Genomic DNA, 17,907 nt, shown 5'->3' on the forward strand with positions numbered 1-17,907 from the left:
AGTTCTCTTGGCAATAGTTCTGGTAGAAGTTCGTCCAACCTTGCATGCAATGTCTCAATTTCGGAGGCTGTGTTTTAGAAAAAGATATCAAACAAAAAATGAAAACATTACTACCATTCAGGTTCTGACCTATGCTGAATTGAAAAAGTAGCCAACCTCAAAGACGACACAGCCAATCTCTACAATGAATTTATGTTCTGCACCATAATATACTCGAGTAGATTTGTCTTGTTTTTCTGTCACAATAAAACTCATCATCCGAAGTGTATATAAAGGGTGCATATGACAGGCAGAGTGAACTGTTCTGGGTATTGAAGGGTGGCAGTAGAGATGGATGTTAAATCTAAAATAGTAGCATTTTCGTCTGGTTTATTTTTCAATCAAGAAATCATTAGTAGCGACCAATTTGGCAGTTTAGTCCATTGACGGATGTTTTCACCCTCTCACTCGCTCAGAAGCTGACAAGAATTGCAATAGAACAGTTTAAATGCTGTACGTGTACACTCACAGTATAGATGAATTAAGCAGGGCTCAAGACCAAGCTTCAACATGATATTTACCAGCTTTTTCTAAAGACCTAAGCCATCTTGCTGCCGATTCCCTTGGGGCCCCACTCTCCTTGGATATAATCTCCTCAAAAGCTAACATGACATCTGATGGCATTTTCGTTGAAGAGCCTGCAACATAGATAGCCGCTCCCTCACACAGCAGATTCCAAATCCTTTGGCTTTGTTCCTGCATTTTATGTTGCACATAAACCTTCAGGGGTTGGTCTCTCGAGAAGGCAGCATAAAACCCACCACCTTTGGCTTCTGAAAGCACCCCATCATTTTGTGAATGGGACAACCAAAAGTCTCTATAAAGAAAGTCATTCTCCTCATTTCGGCAACCGAAGAAGAGAATAATTGGAGCAATTGAACCGGACAAACTCTGTGCAGCTCTTTCCTCTACAAATCCTCGGAAAGGTGCACAACCAGTTCCAGGTCCAACAAGAATGAGGGGAAGTGAAGGTGGTGGGGGAGGAAGCAAACCTTTACGAAACCATACTGGAATGTATATCCCTGTTCAAACAAAATACATATTTTAGCATGACTAACACATGTTGCATAGTACATACAGTTGTAAGTTACAATGACGAAAATAATTGGAGCTTATAATCTGACACCCATACTTTGTTCAGGATTGAGACTGGCTAGCCATGTTGAGCAGAGGCCTCTCCTTTTCCTCTTGAATGGTGTTGTCCATGACACGACATCCACAGTCAAATGCACTTGATTGGGGTGAGCCAAAGGGGAAGAAGAAATGGAGAAAGCCCTTTTTTTCAGTGGAGGAACCAACTGCACCAACCACTCAAATGGTATTTGCACAGAAGGGAAATCCTCCAATACCTGTATCATGAAGATTGAAATCAATTTTGTTTGCAGTGGAAGTTGCATTTTTCTTTAAAATCTAGTATTTAGTATAAAATTGAACAGAGGGATAATTTGTCATCCTCATCCAAACCAAAAAAAAAAAAAATTGAAAATATCAAAATACAGAGGAAGATGACCATTAGAATAAACTACAAAGCACCAAAAATGGCATTATGCATGTACTAAATCTATTTCACTTTACCTCTAGAACAGTTCTTCGTTCCTTCTGGTTGTATTGGTAAAGATCATCTCTTCCTTCAGGTGAGGCAAAATACTGAAGCCTTTCTTTCTCATGTTCAGCAGTTGCAAAGAAGCTCATAACCTGCAAATATTGATGTTGTCAGATAGGAAACAAGAATTGAAACCTTTGGAAAACTTTGAGTTTCTTTTCTTCTTTTCTTTATCAGAAATCATTTTTAAGACCTTTATTTGTATAAAGCCCATGAATTATATTCATGGTGATACATTTATGACAAACTTCCATAAGGGGCACAGGAAATGGAGCCGTAGACCACTAAAAAATTTGATCTATAAATAGCATCATTATGGCAAAGGTCTGGTAAAGGTACTAAATGTCAAAGGAATCATTACCACAAGGCATGAGAGGGAGGTAACAAGCATCTATACTGTACAATCAGTTTTCTACAAAATGAAAAATGACACGTATGGTAGGATTGTAACTTAGAACATGGCCTTAATCAAAATGCATACATTTGTCTTAAACATAATACCCTGATTGAAATGCACCTTTTTATATGAAGAGTATTTAATTGAAAATTACAGGAAAGTATAACACTTTTCGTTTTTGAAGTTATCTTCTGAGATAATCGTGGTAGTTGATACTGCAAGTGAAATGACGTCTCAGGAGAAGGAAACAAAAGTGCATCACATTTTACCTAATTAAAGGTGGGAGGAATAGCTTGATAGCAAAATTCCATAATAGGAAAACCAAAGAAGTTAAAACATACAGGATCTTGCCTCAAAGAAATAGCGTCGAGGGGAAGCAGATGCGACATCCATTGTCAGTTCCACAAAAGTTCTTAATTTAATGGGCACCTCCAAAGTATTTACATTGTCATCAAGATGGTGATTTTCCAATTCCCTCGGATGGATCTGAAATAAAACATATTTGTCAGCACAAGGTTAGTATATGGCAAGATCATGGCTTCAATGTTTCTTATGCATGTGAGGTGTACAAAAGGCCAAAAGAGTTTTGGCAACCACGATAGACAAGAATATTAACTACGAAACAACAAGCAGTGTTCTAACCCATGGATGTGAAATACTGTCAAACTATGAAAAGTGGTAAATATGACCATGACAAGGGATATACTGCCATAGGCCCATAAGGCTATTATCATACAGGCAGCTGGAAGAAATTACCATGACAAGGGAATATGACCAATGCATTATAAAGCAAATTGACAAGCAACAAATAAGTATTCGAAGTCTAATCACAATAAAAATGAAAATATCAAAGCAAACAAGTCCAAAACCAAGCACACAAAGATAGAGCAGGTTAGGAGGATATTTATGCATATTGAAGGATTCAAAAAGGTACAAGCTTAAACATTAAAAGCGGATGTTAGAGAAGACTTCCGTGCCAATAACCAAAATATCCAGCTTGCAGCTTTAAGGCAATGTTGATAGAATGCTAGATACATTATGTGAGCATATTTAAATCAATATTTCTATTGTTTAAAAACACTACCTGTCATGACCAAAACCGAGAGATAACACGACAATCTTAGCAGTCACCTTGTGTTGTCGTATTTGGGCTAAAGTATCATGAAAGCCCAATGATGTGGCATAGGGTCCCTTATTTGTTTTTAACATATGTTTTTGGTTTGTTTTTTAAAAAATTTCTGTAAGTTGGGGACTAATTAGCAAAGATTTAGGGCTGGTATAAATAGCCAACTTAGCAATCACCTTGTGTTACAACAAGAGATAATTCCTATGTTACTAAGGGCTATCCACTAACAAGATGCTCACCAAGTACTGATATTTGCTGGCTTTCTCATCTTTAATATAGTTGCACATTATACTCAGACAATTGAGATGGTGTCTAATTAATGTCACCTGAGCAAGTGCCACAAACTTTGTGTAAGTTTGTTGAAATACTGGCCTTGATCTTTGGGAGTAAGACCCCGACTGAATGGTGGCAAATAGAAGGAAAAACAAGAGAATATAGGGGAAAAGTGGTGTAAGACATTTCTCACATACATTGTAGTTCTCTACTTCCAAGATGAGTCCCTAAACGTCTGCTGCAGTATTGTTTGAACATGTAGTTGATGCAAATATAACATCAATAAAGAACATGAAAAGACAGGAGCATCAGAAAGAATGATTACTACAGTTAGCCAATATGGAAAGAACTTACACTTATGAATGATTCAGGGTCCAAATTACAGTGCTGTATGAAAGAATCAACTGCTGCAGGATTTTGAGAAGGAAGAACCTCTAGGACACCACCAATTTCATATTGAACCACCTAAAATATACAGAAAAAAAAAAAAAGACCAAAAACCATCATGCAATAGCCAAGGGGTCTGGTTTGAAAGGTGAGCAGCACCAAAAATTAAATGTAAGCAACAACAAAAAACCTACCTGTGTAACAAATTCAAATTCCAAGTGACATACATCTTTTTCGTGACTTGCTCTGGTCAATGGGAAATTTTTTATCTGCAAAAGCAAATTAAAACATCTGAGAAAAATATAGACAAAGCAAAATACCCCATAAACCAAGACTATTAAATATTAATTTTATATTCATGAACAATCCAACGGCCAACCACGGGTAGAAACTACCAAACAATATCTAAAGATAATGGATAAATATAGTTTCACATAATAAGATTTTTTAAATAATAAACTTCATCTTAATTATTATTTTTAATTCATTTTTCTGTTGAATGATATTTCCAAACCACCAAATGCAATTCTGTGCTAAAGAATAGGGCTTAAATATTCCTTAATAACGCATTCAAGGCATCTAAGGAAGTCCTTAATAGGGTTTCATTTTAACAAAATAAATTTGATTATCTTAATTAATGAACAACAAAAATTAATAAGTTAAAATTCCATTTAGTCTTATGGATTAAAAGAGAAACTGGGGAATGAAAATGCCCCAAAATCACAGAATAGCCTTACTAATTTGCAACCAATGAGAAATACATCTAGATTGCATTCTACCCAAAGTTTCTAGCCCTCAACTTTCATGCCGAAAAGGAAAAAAAAAAGAGCAACTTTCCATCACTTTAGTAGCTAGTTCTTCTCCAGCCAAAAACAATATTATTACTTGCATTTCAACTTTCTTTCACATGGATATGAATATATCTTCTTTCATGAGAAATACATGTTTATTTGTGTGTATAGATGGTTTTAATATTCATTTGGCAAAAGCCTATTACACAATAGAGCAAATCGTTGGGAGAAGATAATAGGCAATGAAACATCTTTGTGCTTTAACTAGGAGATGAATTATTTATCCTAAAGCAATATAATTGGTGTTGCATGTTCCGTAAATGCTGGCTTTCAAACTTGGACAACAAGGTACACAACTACAGAATTGAGCCATCGTCAAGTGTCATTGGGCAAGACAATGGATTGAACAATGTGGTCATGAAGAACATATAATTAAATAACATAGCTTTCTTAAACAGTATGGTAAAATATGTTACAAATACCATTTTAAGAAAGGCGTCAGGCTTGCACTTCTCATGAGAAACTTTTCCAGCATACATTGAGCAAGCCCTTCCAATTTGCATCTCAAGATATTCAAAATCTGAGAGAAACATAAGCGAGAGTATGTTCTAAGTGGAAAAGGCAAAAACAGAAAGAGAAAAGAAGATGAAATAAAATTATATCGAGACATCAATCTAAAGCACAAGGATTCCACTTGCTCAATACCCTTTCATTTTTTCTTTTCAATTTACCTGTGGCAGATGATAATTGGGAATCCATCTTGTCTATGTTATGGTAAGTGACTTGAAATTTTGGTCGGCCAATTAATTCCACATTTGGAACCAAAAAGTTTGGGCCTTCAGGGAAGAAATTGGGTTTGATCTCAGACAACTTTCTCCACAATGCTGACATCCAAGGATCCAGAGCAGCTTCATACCTGCGAATATAAATTAAAATTTCAGTTAACAATTTTTCCTAGTCAACTTTCTGTTCAACTTATCTTTTAACCTAAACATCAACAAAACCTCAAATCAAAAAAGAAAAAAAGAACAGAAAAGAAAAAACATCACGCAAACTTGGAGGGCAAAAAAGAAACCTATATTGGGTGCAACTCAACCTCACATCCATGAATGATTCAAAAGTCTACTTGGAATTTCTTCCAGAAACAGCAAAGATCCTTTTTATTTAACCATATTTCAACTGAGGTGATCTTATAATGCACTTGTAGCATAGTGATATTTCTGCTCCATGAAGTACAAAGTCTGTGTGCAGTACATATTGATGGCCGCTAGGTTTCTAGCAGCTACAGTTAACCTAAACTATCCACATGATTCCTACAGGAAAATAGATGGCTTCTAAGGTCATCAATTCTTTTCAGAATACCAGGGTTGATATAAATTATCCACTCTTGGCACTAAAGTGCACTGCTTTCCACGAACAAAACCATTCATAAATGAAAACTTATCCCAAAGAATTTTATTTTTATGTAACAAAGGTTTTGAAATTTTTAATAAACTAACGAACTAAGATATGGGATGCATGCACCAGATATGCCCAAAAGAAAATTTTGAATAGGCAACTAAAATAGGATCATATATAAACCACTCAAATCTCTCTTAAAATCTAGATTATCTTGCTTACACCCATCATTTTAATTCCACGGGATCTTATAGGTTCATCTTTGTCTTTATAGGTTTTTGCAACAATTTCTAACTGGTCTTGATTAGTCAACAGTGAAACATTTAAAGAAACCAAAGCATATGCTGAAATTAAGAACTCTGAAAACAATATAGTTAAAGAACCTGCTATCACACCAAGTTAAATGATCTTCTTCAGCAAAGTAATTAGCAACCATACCCTGAAGGATGCTGATCATCTCCCAAACCTCTCTCAACGACAGCTGTAGCCCCAAGGTCTGAAAGTCTTTTATCAAGCTTCTTTGCAACAAACTGCAGCCACAGCTATCAAATTAAGTGTTTCTCTAATTAAGCACCAAGAACTGAGTCCATCAAACTACTTGACGAGCCATTTAATAAAAATTCAAAACTACAAAAAGCTGCCTGATTCTTAGCTTATAGAACAGTGTCCGATAGTTCTAACACCATATGAGTCCACAGCTAAACAAATTATGTACCAGGAGATATTCCATGATAATTTAATTTGCAATAGACACTTTATTACACATACATATACTATGAAACTTCCGGCCCTCATGAAGCAATATAAACAAAGCATCAATACTATGCTTTTCAAATTTTGGCAATGGCTAAAACCCCGCATTTGATAACAGTCATCATGTTCTATGAACTCATTTGCTTCCTCAAACATTGTACTTATTAAATATGAGGAATGGTAACTACAGTCATCATCTAAGCTACACAGATTCTACGATATCATGAAGAATTAAAAAAATCTAATATATGAAAATTCTAACTACTATATGTAAGTGGAAGAAAGTAGACATGAATTTGACAATTCACCAAAGGAACTCCGAAAAACCATTACATTATATTTCTGGTAGCCAGAATCACCTAATCCAAACACAGCGTAATGAACTCCTTCCAACCAGTGGCTGCCTAGATTTCTTTGTAGAAGAAACCTCCAAAATACCTGCAATACAGATAATATTAGGAAACTCAAAACGATAACTTTGAGGCACATTCCAAAAATAATAACAATGAGAAGATAGTTATGATTTTTTAGGATAACTAATAAGAACTAGCATTGCCTTCATGGAATCTGGAGCATCCCCTTGGCCCGTGGTAGAAACAACAAAAATTACAGCGTCTTCTTCAGGTAAGGAGCTCTGCAAAAAAGTAACAAGTTACCATTAACCAAAAACTTTTAACTCGAAAAGTAAAAAGAAAAAGAGGAGACTATTTACAGCATCATATTCGTCGGTCGAACGAATGACTACGAGGCAGGCTCGGCGCTCAGCTTCTCGAGCAATACGCTCGGCCGCATCCAATGCATTTCCAGTTTGAGTTGCGTATAGTATCAGTAGTTTCTTTGATTTAATCTCCATTGTGAACTTGGCGATTGACAAAAATTGTTCTTTTTAGGGTTTATTGGAATCGAAGGAAGATTCAAGAACCTGTAGAAGGAAGGTTGGGGGAAAATTGATTACGGGTCGGGTTACATGCAGGTGAGAGTCCGGATCCTGATTAATTTCGGTTAGTGGGCTACAGCCTACAGCCGTCGGGCAAGGTGGAGAAAATTAAGATTTGCGTGTTCTTGAGCTCCTGGCTCGACCTGAATGTTTTGGGTTTCATGGTTAATTATGAAATTTTTTAAAAATAATATTATAATATCAATATGTATATAACATATATTGATAATTTTTTTGAAAAAAATGATAATATAGTATTCGATTTAAAATTATTATATTGAGTAAATAAAAATTTATTTATAAATCGAAGAAAAGTGTCAAAGGTCTTTATGTTTTTTAAATTAAAAATATGAGTTCATAACATAAAGATTAAGATAATTTAAAAAAATAAAGAAATTATATTCTCATTGATCATCGGACAATTTCATGAATTTTTTTTATACAAATATGACCGTGTATTTATTCTCGATTTAAATGCATAACATTCCTAATACCAAAAGCCTCTTAATTTCCTTCCATCTTTAATATATTCAATCATTTATACTACAATTTTGGTTTGCATATTTTTTTTCAATAATAAGCTTTAAGTGCTTAAAACTATTAAATCGGGAAAATAAAATTAATTAAATTATTATATTGAAATCATATGATCTGAGTTTAAGTCGTTTCATATGATATTAATTTTATGATTATATCATGCTATTCTTATATATTATCATTTGCTTTTAAGTGAATTAATATTTCACTATTAAATCTTATATATATATATAGTCTATTTATTTGGAACAAAAAAAAAAAAGAAAGAAAGAAAAGAAAAAGCCTTCCAATTAAAATTTTAAATACTGCTTCTATCCTGCCTATAAAAATTGGTTTGATTTACTAAAATTAGGATGCTCATACCCAGACCATGCACAACTAGCTCAAAACATGCCAACATTCAGTGTAAAAACAAGCCATTGCCATGCCCACGAGATTAGTCCTGCATCTGGCTAGAAATATGCAGAAATTACATAAAAACATCATATTCGTGATACAATCCAGTACAGCCCAGCATATCATGTGTGAGTTGGGGTGTCTTCAAAATTTAAGCATCCTGTTGTGAACAGCGACCCAAACCCTGTTTCTGCTCGGAAGTCTAGTCTCTGCATCGGATGATAATATACTGATCAACAATCCAAGAACATACTGAATTCCAGTACGTATTTGAAATCAATTTCCCTGAGTGACATTTACAAACTATTCTGCAAGAACGGTTACATGAAATGAAATTGAGAAGCAATTTATACTTGCAAACTCTATTCAATTTTTAGTCCTTCACAGAATGCTATAGCAGTACAGGAGATTTCATGCCCATTATTTTGCACCAAAAATAGGAAGCATAAATAAGAGATCTAGTGGTGTGTGGCTTAGAAAGTTATAAACCTTGTCCAATTATTAGCCGTGCTTTTGGCATCGATATTTGGTTTCATACAAGCAGCTTCAAACTTCAATTATCCTTTTTCTCTCTCTTACTTCTTTTTTCATCATTCTTAACTGCTATAACAGATTTCAGGCAAATATTTCATGGAACTGCTAAGCATACTGAAGAGACCTGGGTTCTTACCTTTGAAATGATCATAACTCTTTATCAATGCCTAGCTGTGCGTTTTCTGCAGCCTTTTCTGCTTCTTCAACGGCAAATGTTTTCAGTGATTCAACATCCCTTGGCCCTGGTCAATTGCATAACATGCAAGGGAGAAAATAACTCAATTAACAGAAATAGTTCCAAAACATGGTCTTTTGAAATCTTTAGGGACTAATGCTTATTATGATGCATAGAAAGATGAACCCAAACATATATTTTATGTTGATGTGGCATTCAATGAAATCAGATCAACTACCAATAACTAGATTTATCCTGCTTAGAGGTGATTTTGACTCATATTCAGTTCAGGTCGAGTCAAATTGCTCAAAAAGGGAAAAGAAAATTCCAGTTCTTTCAAGCTAGACTTCTTTGATTGCGATATGCATCATAACAATATAAATACCATGTTAGATAGTCCTTTATAAAGATTAGCCAAGTTGAGTGGCCAAAAGGCCCAGAAAGCTCAGTAACTTACCTACATGCTAGCTCTAAAATGTCGGTAGCTACAAAAGAGAAATGTCCACTTAAACTAAGTTGAGGAATATCAAATGATGAACAACTTGTAAAATTCGATGAATTTTCAAATATCATATTTTATCATTAAAAGAATCTCACAAGTAGTTCAGATGAATTGGAAACACTTGTACACTGAGTGATATAGATTTGCTATTTTCATCTGAAACACATTAACAGATAAATAAACAGGCATGCCCACATTCAGATATTTCATTATATAATAGCCTTTAACAATGCAATTAGAAATTCAAAGAAAAATGTAACATTTTACCATTTGGTGAAATAATTAAGTCACTAATGTCACAGATAATAATTTTAGGCAACAAATCAAACTAGATTTTGTGCCATGCATACATGAAAAAACATGTTTTTCGCTTCAAGACTTGACTTCCAAAAAAAAACTGCTCAAAAAAAAAAAAAAAAAAAGAGAATAAAGGGTGATGATGTGAGAGAAATACTATCACTTATCTACATTTTCCCCAGCTTGATCTCAACTCAAACCCAAAACGGCCCTATGAACATGATAGATAGCATAAGCCTTTTGGCACTTTTCTTCCTAAGGCATATAAGGCTCTCCCAATGCAAGTGAGAGCTTAACCAGCCTGAGTTCTTTCTACTTTGTTTAATTACAGTGGCCTTAGATCTGCATCTAAATCATTGATCCCTAGAGCTTGCTGCATAAGAACTGGTTTATGTGAAGAGAACAAATCAGACTTGTCCCTCTCAAGAAGCAATTGAGACATATTCCAGGACAATGCCAGCCTCTGATGTATACATATGGACAGAGGATCCAGAAGTATTGACAAATCAGACCAGATACCTAACAAATAAGGTACAGCTACCTTTTGGAAGAAATTCAGGCTACATAAATAGGTAGCAGAAACAATAGTTTGACAAAATAGAGACTACCTCCCCTTAAAAGGTTCTAATCCATTGAGCCCTCTTTGCTTCCACTAAGAGAGTACACTCTACACTAGTATTATTCACAGCTTATTTTGCTTGCTTTGATTGAGTGCCCAATCATGGTCCCAAAAAGCTCTCCATCCCCTATTGAGTTGACGCAACCAATAACTACTTATTGCAGATTGCAATATCTTTTACTTTAGAATGAAATGTTAATCCTTTGCATCAAAATTATATGCAATAACACTACAAATGCCTCACAAAGAACATGAAATTCACAGTTCGTATTAAACAGCATATTAAAAACATGAAAATTATGTTGGTAGAAGGGAAGGTGGGAGGAAGGAACAGGAGCAGAAGGAAAATAGTGTTTCTTTACTTCCTTTACTTTGTTTGGTAGGAGAGAAATAGAATGGGAAAGAAAATAGATGGATTTGCAACTTTCTCTTCCTTCCAAATCTAATACTTCCAAGAAAAGAGGAAAACACTCTTTATGCTTAAGTTAATGATTTTATTTATAAGTGAAGCCCTAGCCTCTTTCTTTTCCTCTATTTTCTATCCTTCATACCAATCACAAGGAAGGAAAAACAACTTTCCTTTCTCGCATTCATTTTTTTCTTTCCTCACCTCTTTCCCTTCCTTCCTACTGAACATAGTGGAACAGATGAAATAGGATTGTTACCTTGATATTTAGCAACTTCTTCTCCATCATAAAAGAGCTTAAAAGTGGGGTATGAATGAATATCTACTTTAGCGCATACAGGTTTGCTCACACCGCAATCAACTTCTCCTATCTCTATTTCGTCTTCTCCTTCCATTGCCTTCCCTAAGTCATCCCACAACGTCCCCAAGTTCTTACTGCACAACCAAACATTATTACATTCATTAGTAAGCAAATTAGAACTGCGGATAGCTCGATAATCAGATCTAGCTTGCTCAAACAAATAGACTAAACTAGGCAGAAAATATTTACCAATGCTTACACCAAGGAACACAAAATTTCACAAACCACGCCGTGTCTTTCTCCTTTACCTGAAAACAAAAAAAAAAAAATGCAAATTCAAGATAAACGCCAAGCACTCATATTCATTTACTGTGCTTTTATCCACTCATTTGATGCAGTTCAAGATTTATTCAATTTGATGTCAAAGTTTTTTTTTTTTTTTTGAAGAGCAGAATTCATTCCAATCATGAAAAGAAGAACAAAAGATAGTCACTGGAGCAAAAAATCTCCAGCCACCAGCAAAAGAATTTGGAAAGTTAACACTTCGTTAAAAACAATTCACTAATAAAATTCAATCAATATTGAATAAAATATGTCTAATAAATTCTCCCTGGAAGAACGTAAATTGCAAATGTATTCATACTACAATTTACAAGTAGTCACCCCATAATTAAATTTTGACGAAAACAAACACAAAAAAACAACTTTGATAACTGATTTGATTCAAGTAAAAGAAAACCCTTTTTTTTTTTTTTGCGACGTTGAATGTGAATAACGAGAAAATTTGGGTTACCTTGTCGGAGAAGGTGTCGGGGGTTAGGGTTATGACTTCGGCTTCTGTGTGAACTGTTATTGATATCAAGAAAAGCAGGAGGAGGAGGAGAGTAAAACGACGGTCGCTCTTCATGGCCGGCGATCGTGATTTTACAACTTCGTTTTTGAAGCTTGTTTTCTTTATTTCTTCGTTTCCTTTTTGGAGAGAAATGTAAAACGCCTGGAGATTTTCTGATTCAAGATTCCTCAGATTGCTTCTTGAGCCGGATTCAGGCCAACGGCTCAGCCAAGAGTTAAAGAAGAGAGGCCACATGGCACGTGCTATTTGCACGTGACATTTAGAGTTGTTTATAGTTTGATTTACATTTTAAACATTAAATTCGAATTTAATTTTAGTTTGTTCATTTAAATTATATTTAATTGTTAAAATATTTTATATTTTTAAAATGTACTTTAAAATTAAATAAAAATAAATAGATCGAGATTAAAAGATTTTGTCCAACACTCGACTTGAGTTAGGTTATTGGAGATTTTGTCCAAAACTTTTAGGTTACCTGGAGCTCGCCTTGGCACAAGTCTAATGACATTATTTTATTTATTTATATTATTTTCATTATTTTCATTTTATATTTTTGTTTTTGTTTTTATTTTTTATTAAAATGTAATAATTTGTATGTAAAGATATGAATCTAATACCAAGAAATGGAAAATCTAAAAATGACTTAATTTAATTAATCATGTTAAAATATTTCAATTCCAATATATTAACAAAATAGGTATTATCTTAATTTGAAAATTAGTCTAATAAATGAATATATTACATATTATTTTATATATAGTTTATATTTAAAGAAAGAACATTCACCAACCAATGGTACATAATACCACACGAATGTGAATAATAACGAGGAAAGGTAACCAGAAAATTTTTATCTTCACTGTACATCTACCTTTCGTTAACCCATTGATCCTTTTATTTCTCAAAATGGATAAATTTTGAGACATTTTAAAAAATAAGGTATTTTAAAAATAATTATTTTTAATTAAATTATACAAAATTACCTTTAACGATGTTATATGTTATATTCAAAAAGAAATATTAATATTACATGTCATGATTAAAAAAAATTGTTACACGTAATGTTAAAAAGAAATATTATTATTACACGTCATGTATAAAAACATGTTACGCATTATGAATAAAAAATATTGTTGCAAGCCATATTGAAAAAGAATAGTTATTACACGTCATATACAAAAATATATTATACGTCGTGTTGAAAAAAATGTTATAGGTACATGCCATATTCAAAAATTTTGTTACATGTTTAAAATATTGTTAATTACGAATCAAAATTTCAAATTCTGTTAACTCTCTTCATTTCTTTTTGTTTTTTTTTTAACATTTTAATATCGATTAAAGTGTTTCTAACATGTTTTTATAAATCAAAACATAAATTTTTTTATCTAAAACTCATATTTTGATTAAAAATCGAAAAAAATTTCCTTTGAAACTCTAGATTTATAAATTTCAAATTCTTAAGTTTATTGTTGTTTACGTATCGAATTGATCTAATTAAAAATAATTTTAAATATCTGTGATCATTTTTACCGTTTTAATTTCATCCAAACTGTTTAAAAATCAAATTTCTTAAATAATCATCCACTCCAAACACATCAAAAGTATAACTTGGCGTTTTAAAAGTGTAGGTAAGAGAAATCGAGAGTACAACAAACGAATGTTCAAAAGAAAAATTAATAAAATTAAAGAGAGTTGGATGATGAGAGAGAAATCAAAAGTATAGATGAAGAGAAATTAAGATAAATGGTTTAATTTATTTGAAATAGTTGCGAAAGTATTTTTATCAAGTCATGATTAAATATAATTAAAAATAATTAAATTTGTTATGATCAATATTTTTAAAATACTTTATAATAATTTTTTAAAAAATTAAAATTTGTTATCCTTTGAAGATCGATTGCTAATAATTTGACTGGCATGAATCATCATATTTTAGAATCTGAATCGCTAATAATAAGTTGTGTTCCTTGTTGTTTTCCTCGTTCTTCTTTATTATTCCCCAACAACAATTTTGTTTCCAGGATTAATCGATGAATGACAGACAAAAAAATAGCTCCAGCAAAGTCCGTACTAGCAAAACAAGACACTGATTCCGGTCCGGTCGAGGGGCGAAAAGAAAAGCACAGTGGTTTTATTCACAACTCGTGGAAAAACTCGTTGACAAAACCCTGAAGAGAAGCGAAAGCCAAAAAGACGAAATAAAAACTAACACCAAGCTTCCTAGCTAGCCTGCGACCAACATTTCCATCTTATCAACTAAGCCCATCAAACTTCTCCCTCATCAAAACCCATAATCATTTCACTGCCCAAGTTCTTGATCACCTTTGGCACTGCCTCAAAGTTCACTCTCTTCTTCTCATCTTCCTCCCCAGCTGGTGCTGCTTCTGCCGAAGGAAGGATCACAGCTTCACGTTGCGCATTGATAACACGTCTCATCCTCTTCTGGGTTACACCAAACGCTGCTGCAAGCTCAGGGCTGCTGAGAGTGTGGAGAAGTGAGTTTGAACCCACAAGGAACTGAGGCCGGTTCTTGCACGATGAGGTAGTGAATCCAAAGAACTCGAAAGGGCCTGCTCGTGATGCTATTTGACAGAAAGCAAAGTATCTTGGCACCCGAAATACATCACCTTCTTTTACCTTGGCGTCCAAGGCTAAGGTTCCATTTGGATATACAATCTGTATTCTACCAGTTCCCCTTAATACAATACCGTACTCGGTTGCTATTGGATTCACATGGGGTGCCAACATTGACCCCTGAAAAGTAAAGGAGAGTCATGAGTCATTGGCAATTGTACAACAACTTCGACCATCATCAGCAGTTTTTCAGCTTGTCCTGTTAAAAAAATCTCTAGCAGCACTTCTTTTACACTTTTGTAAGAAAGAGAACACTTTTTTTTTAGCTACTAAAGGTTATATAATTGAGCTAAAGAGTCTAAACAGCCACATTTTTTGTTTTTCTTTTTGCATTAAAGAATAGTCTAGTTAAATCAAGCTGCTAAAAATAAGTAGAGATCAAGCTCGAAATTGTTTGTAGCATGCGATAATCCAATTAGAGAAGAGTTTGCTAACTGTAATGCATAGGGTTGAGAAGTTTTGAAATTGATTACCGCAGTAAGACTGACAAGATAAATGCCGATGCCAGAGTATTTGAGAGGGTTGTTATCGGATCCATCAAGCGCAATGCTCCATCCATAGTTGTTCTTGAAGTCAGGGCTTCTCTTGTAGATGTTGTAACAGTCTGGGGCTTTGTCCTTGATATTTTTGTCTTCGCTTCCGAAAAATGAGTCAAAGAGTTTCCTCCATGACCACTCGGTTGGCTGCTCTTCCTCTTGATTAGGTTCTTCTTGGATCAATTTCTTCAGGTGTTTCAGTCTATCTTGCTCTTGAAGTTGAGAGAATTTTGTCCAAATGCTTGGTGCGCGAGACTCGGTCAGATATACAATTGGCCCCTCCTGCTGCTGGCTCAAAATCCCCGTTAGTTTCGACACTGAGACCTGTAATCATGTTGGTTAGTTCATTGCAGCACTCAATGATCTGCTGGCTATAGAGATGATGTGTTTTGCTTACGTTGAAGGCTGTTGAGAGAGTTTCAGGACCAAAGCCAGCAAGGATAGATGTTGGATAGGTTCCTCCGCCAATAAAGAAAGACTGCATGCAGATACAGAAATCAAAATATATCATTTCATATGTTAGTCTTACATTGACAAAAGAAATAGGGAAAAGTGTTGTGATCATGAACTGGTGTAACCCAATAAAAGCTAATTTTAGCAACTTTCAAGCCAAGAAATCCTAGCCTGGAGTTAAATTATGAGTATTGTACCTGGAAAGTACCCAATTGCGAACTTTCAGAGGGATCAATGCTGCAAATGATGTGAAGCCTCTGCCCCTCCCCTGGGTTCAAAATGTAGAATGTTGAACCAGCTGGGATATGATACACGTCTCCGATCTTCATTCGCCTCTCTACCATCTGATCGTTGTAGATGCAGCCTACCCTGGCTTCCCCTGCATCCATACCAATATCCATCAGCATTTACCTTGCTCCTCACATTGATCTGCTTTACTTCCATAGTGTAATTGAGCAACTGCAGTAATCAGTGTAACAGAAATACAAATGAGAAATTGGCATACCTCTACGAACGAAGAGAATCAAACTGGAGTCAAGATACTGAGGAATAAAAAGAGTTTTAGGCTCCATTGTAATGAACCCAATGTGCAATGGCTTTTCAATAATCCTCCCTCCAAGACTTTTAACCACCCTCATTTCTCCAGCATCAGTTTTCATCACAGGCTTTGAGTCTGGAAACAAGAACCATTCCTCTCCTTTTCCTGCTTCTCCACCCTTCTCTTCCCTCCTTTCTGTTTCTCCTTCTCGCTCCCATTCCTTCTCTCCTTGGTACGCCATTGCCATTGTCACTCCATAGCATACGACAAGTACTAGCAGCAACAAGCTCAGTCCCTTTCCCATTTTTAGCTTTTGCTTTCTTAGCTGACTCTTTGGTTTGATTTGAGTTGGAGTGGCTTATGTAGAGGAGAAAGAGAGAATGCAGGGAGACGCGTGTAATCCATGCATGGTTTGTTGGTTTAGGTGGCAGATTATGGTTTAGACACAGTTGCGATCTGGTGAGAAATATCAGTTCTCTGCTAGACAAAGTCTGTTTGCTTCAATATATGTAAGTATCATGATCCATCTCTTCCTCTTTCCTTTATTTTGTTTGTCTGTAAGTTCCTTCTTTTAATTTGTTCATTCCATATTTCCCTTGCATTAATTTTTTCTATGTCTAAGATTTACAATATTGTTTTCACAGTATTGTATTTGCTTATGCACTAGTATTGGAGAGCAAAAGGAGGCCCGAACTGAAAAAAGACAATTATGTTAAGCATGACCTTTTTGCACTAAAATTGCAATTGGCTTGGGGTTCTAAACAAGATAAGCTTATGTGAGTTGTGTCTTTTCAGTGAAGTCTTCTTTGTTGGTTGGAAGTACTAACATGGAGCTTTGACCGTAGGCGCTGATCTTTATTTTCAATATTTTTTCTTTCCTTGGGGATTGTTTTTCCACCTTTTAATATGTCAAAGGAAATGGGTCCCTATTTCTTCAAGCCTCTAAGACTAAGCACATCATCTCTTCCTTCTTGGGCTCAAGCCCAGTTAGTAAACGCAGGCAAAGGGGCAAATTTCCAATCAGGCCGCTAGAAGGAGGCTAGATACCTAAAGCTCAATCCAAACTCTCAAAAGGAACAATGCTGATTGGTGCTCTCTGGCTGGCTGGGAAGAGGATTGCTTCTCCCTTAACGAAAAATCAAAAGTTGTGAAAACAAGACATGGTCCGAAAAGCAATGAAGTGTGGTCTTTTCTTCTTTCCTTCCGGACAAAGAAATAAAAGGTGGCAACTTTGAGAAAAGAGATTCGTGACTGTGACGCTTAAACACAGCTACATCATTTCATGATAGATGCATGGAATTAAAGCCTACGAGAGACCACGCACGGGGGCTCTTTCCACTTGTTTTTTTCTGTCTTTTTTTTATCTTTCTTTTTCTTTTTTTCTATGACTTCCATTTGGCTAGATGAGGAAGCCCCACT

General features: G+C 34.9%; 3 protein-coding genes across 5 annotated transcripts; all 3 read right to left on the reverse strand.

The window, feature by feature from the left end:
• Positions 1 to 337: 337 nt before the first annotated feature.
• On the reverse strand, positions 338 to 7,869 carry LOC18590090 (Flavodoxin family protein). The gene is made up of 12 exons (XM_007015407.3): positions 7,480 to 7,869; positions 7,324 to 7,401; positions 7,101 to 7,205; positions 6,453 to 6,544; positions 5,348 to 5,532; positions 5,099 to 5,196; positions 4,020 to 4,094; positions 3,793 to 3,903; positions 2,391 to 2,525; positions 1,615 to 1,734; positions 1,172 to 1,388; positions 338 to 1,061 (listed from the first exon to the last, which is right to left on the reverse strand). The coding sequence occupies exons 1-12, from the start codon at positions 7,618 to 7,620 to the stop codon at positions 532 to 534; spliced, it is 1,887 nt and encodes a 628-aa protein (XP_007015469.3). The 5' UTR covers positions 7,621 to 7,869; the 3' UTR covers positions 338 to 531.
• Positions 7,870 to 8,612: 743 nt separating this feature from the next.
• Positions 8,613 to 12,524, reverse strand: PDIL5-1 (PDI-like 5-1). 3 transcript variants are annotated; one of them, XM_007015412.3, is made up of 5 exons: positions 12,265 to 12,524; positions 11,721 to 11,779; positions 11,430 to 11,605; positions 9,308 to 9,413; positions 8,613 to 8,940 (listed from the first exon to the last, which is right to left on the reverse strand). In XM_007015412.3, exons 1-4 carry the CDS (start codon positions 12,376 to 12,378, stop codon positions 9,319 to 9,321), a joined length of 444 nt encoding a protein of 147 aa, XP_007015474.3. In that variant the 5' UTR covers positions 12,379 to 12,524; the 3' UTR covers positions 8,613 to 8,940; positions 9,308 to 9,318. The 3 variants fall into 3 exon arrangements, with proteins under 3 accessions (XP_007015474.3, XP_007015471.3, XP_007015470.3); XM_007015409.3 differs by having other exon boundaries at positions 8,613 to 8,945; XM_007015408.3 differs by having other exon boundaries at positions 8,613 to 8,846; positions 12,265 to 12,523.
• Positions 12,525 to 14,438: 1,914 nt separating this feature from the next.
• On the reverse strand, positions 14,439 to 16,817 carry LOC18590092 (RmlC-like cupins superfamily protein). Its single transcript, XM_007015413.3, has 5 exons — positions 16,456 to 16,817; positions 16,148 to 16,329; positions 15,895 to 15,975; positions 15,435 to 15,821; positions 14,439 to 15,081 (listed from the first exon to the last, which is right to left on the reverse strand). The coding sequence occupies exons 1-5, from the start codon at positions 16,790 to 16,792 to the stop codon at positions 14,593 to 14,595; spliced, it is 1,476 nt and encodes a 491-aa protein (XP_007015475.3). The 5' UTR covers positions 16,793 to 16,817; the 3' UTR covers positions 14,439 to 14,592.
• Between the last annotated feature and the right edge of the window lie 1,090 nt (positions 16,818 to 17,907).

Source organism: Theobroma cacao, chromosome 9 (assembly GCF_053813885.1).
Source record: "Theobroma cacao isolate CCN51 chromosome 9, ASM5381388v1, whole genome shotgun sequence".
Taxonomy (NCBI): domain Eukaryota; kingdom Viridiplantae; phylum Streptophyta; class Magnoliopsida; order Malvales; family Malvaceae; genus Theobroma; species Theobroma cacao.

What these genes read in the sequence shown, in the direction of transcription:
- LOC18590090 (XM_007015407.3), bottom strand. Translation starts at nt 7,620, where the DNA reads ATGGAGATTAAATCAAAGAAACTACTGATACTATACGCAACTCAAACT. An exon ending in CGACCGACGAATATGATGCT is followed by an intron (nt 7,402 to 7,479) that starts GTAAATAGTCTC and finishes ACTTTTTTGCAG; the next exon opens with AGCTCCTTACCTGAAGAAGA. An exon ending in ATGCTCCAGATTCCATGAAG is followed by an intron (nt 7,206 to 7,323) that starts GCAATGCTAGTT and finishes TCTGTATTGCAG; the next exon opens with GTATTTTGGAGGTTTCTTCT.
- PDIL5-1 (XM_007015412.3), bottom strand. Translation starts at nt 12,378, where the DNA reads ATGAAGAGCGACCGTCGTTTTACTCTCCTCCTCCTCCTGCTTTTCTTG. An exon ending in CCGACACCTTCTCCGACAAG is followed by an intron (nt 11,780 to 12,264) that starts GTAACCCAAATT and finishes TTTTGTTTTCAG; the next exon opens with GTAAAGGAGAAAGACACGGC. An exon ending in AGAAGTTGCTAAATATCAAG is followed by an intron (nt 9,414 to 11,429) that starts GTAACAATCCTA and finishes GCAATTGACCAG; the next exon opens with GGCCAAGGGATGTTGAATCA.
- LOC18590092 (XM_007015413.3), bottom strand. Translation starts at nt 16,792, where the DNA reads ATGGGAAAGGGACTGAGCTTGTTGCTGCTAGTACTTGTCGTATGCTAT. An exon ending in CTCTCTCAACAGCCTTCAAC is followed by an intron (nt 15,822 to 15,894) that starts GTAAGCAAAACA and finishes ACATGATTACAG; the next exon opens with GTCTCAGTGTCGAAACTAAC. An exon ending in ATCTTGTCAGTCTTACTGCG is followed by an intron (nt 15,082 to 15,434) that starts GTAATCAATTTC and finishes TTTACTTTTCAG; the next exon opens with GGGTCAATGTTGGCACCCCA.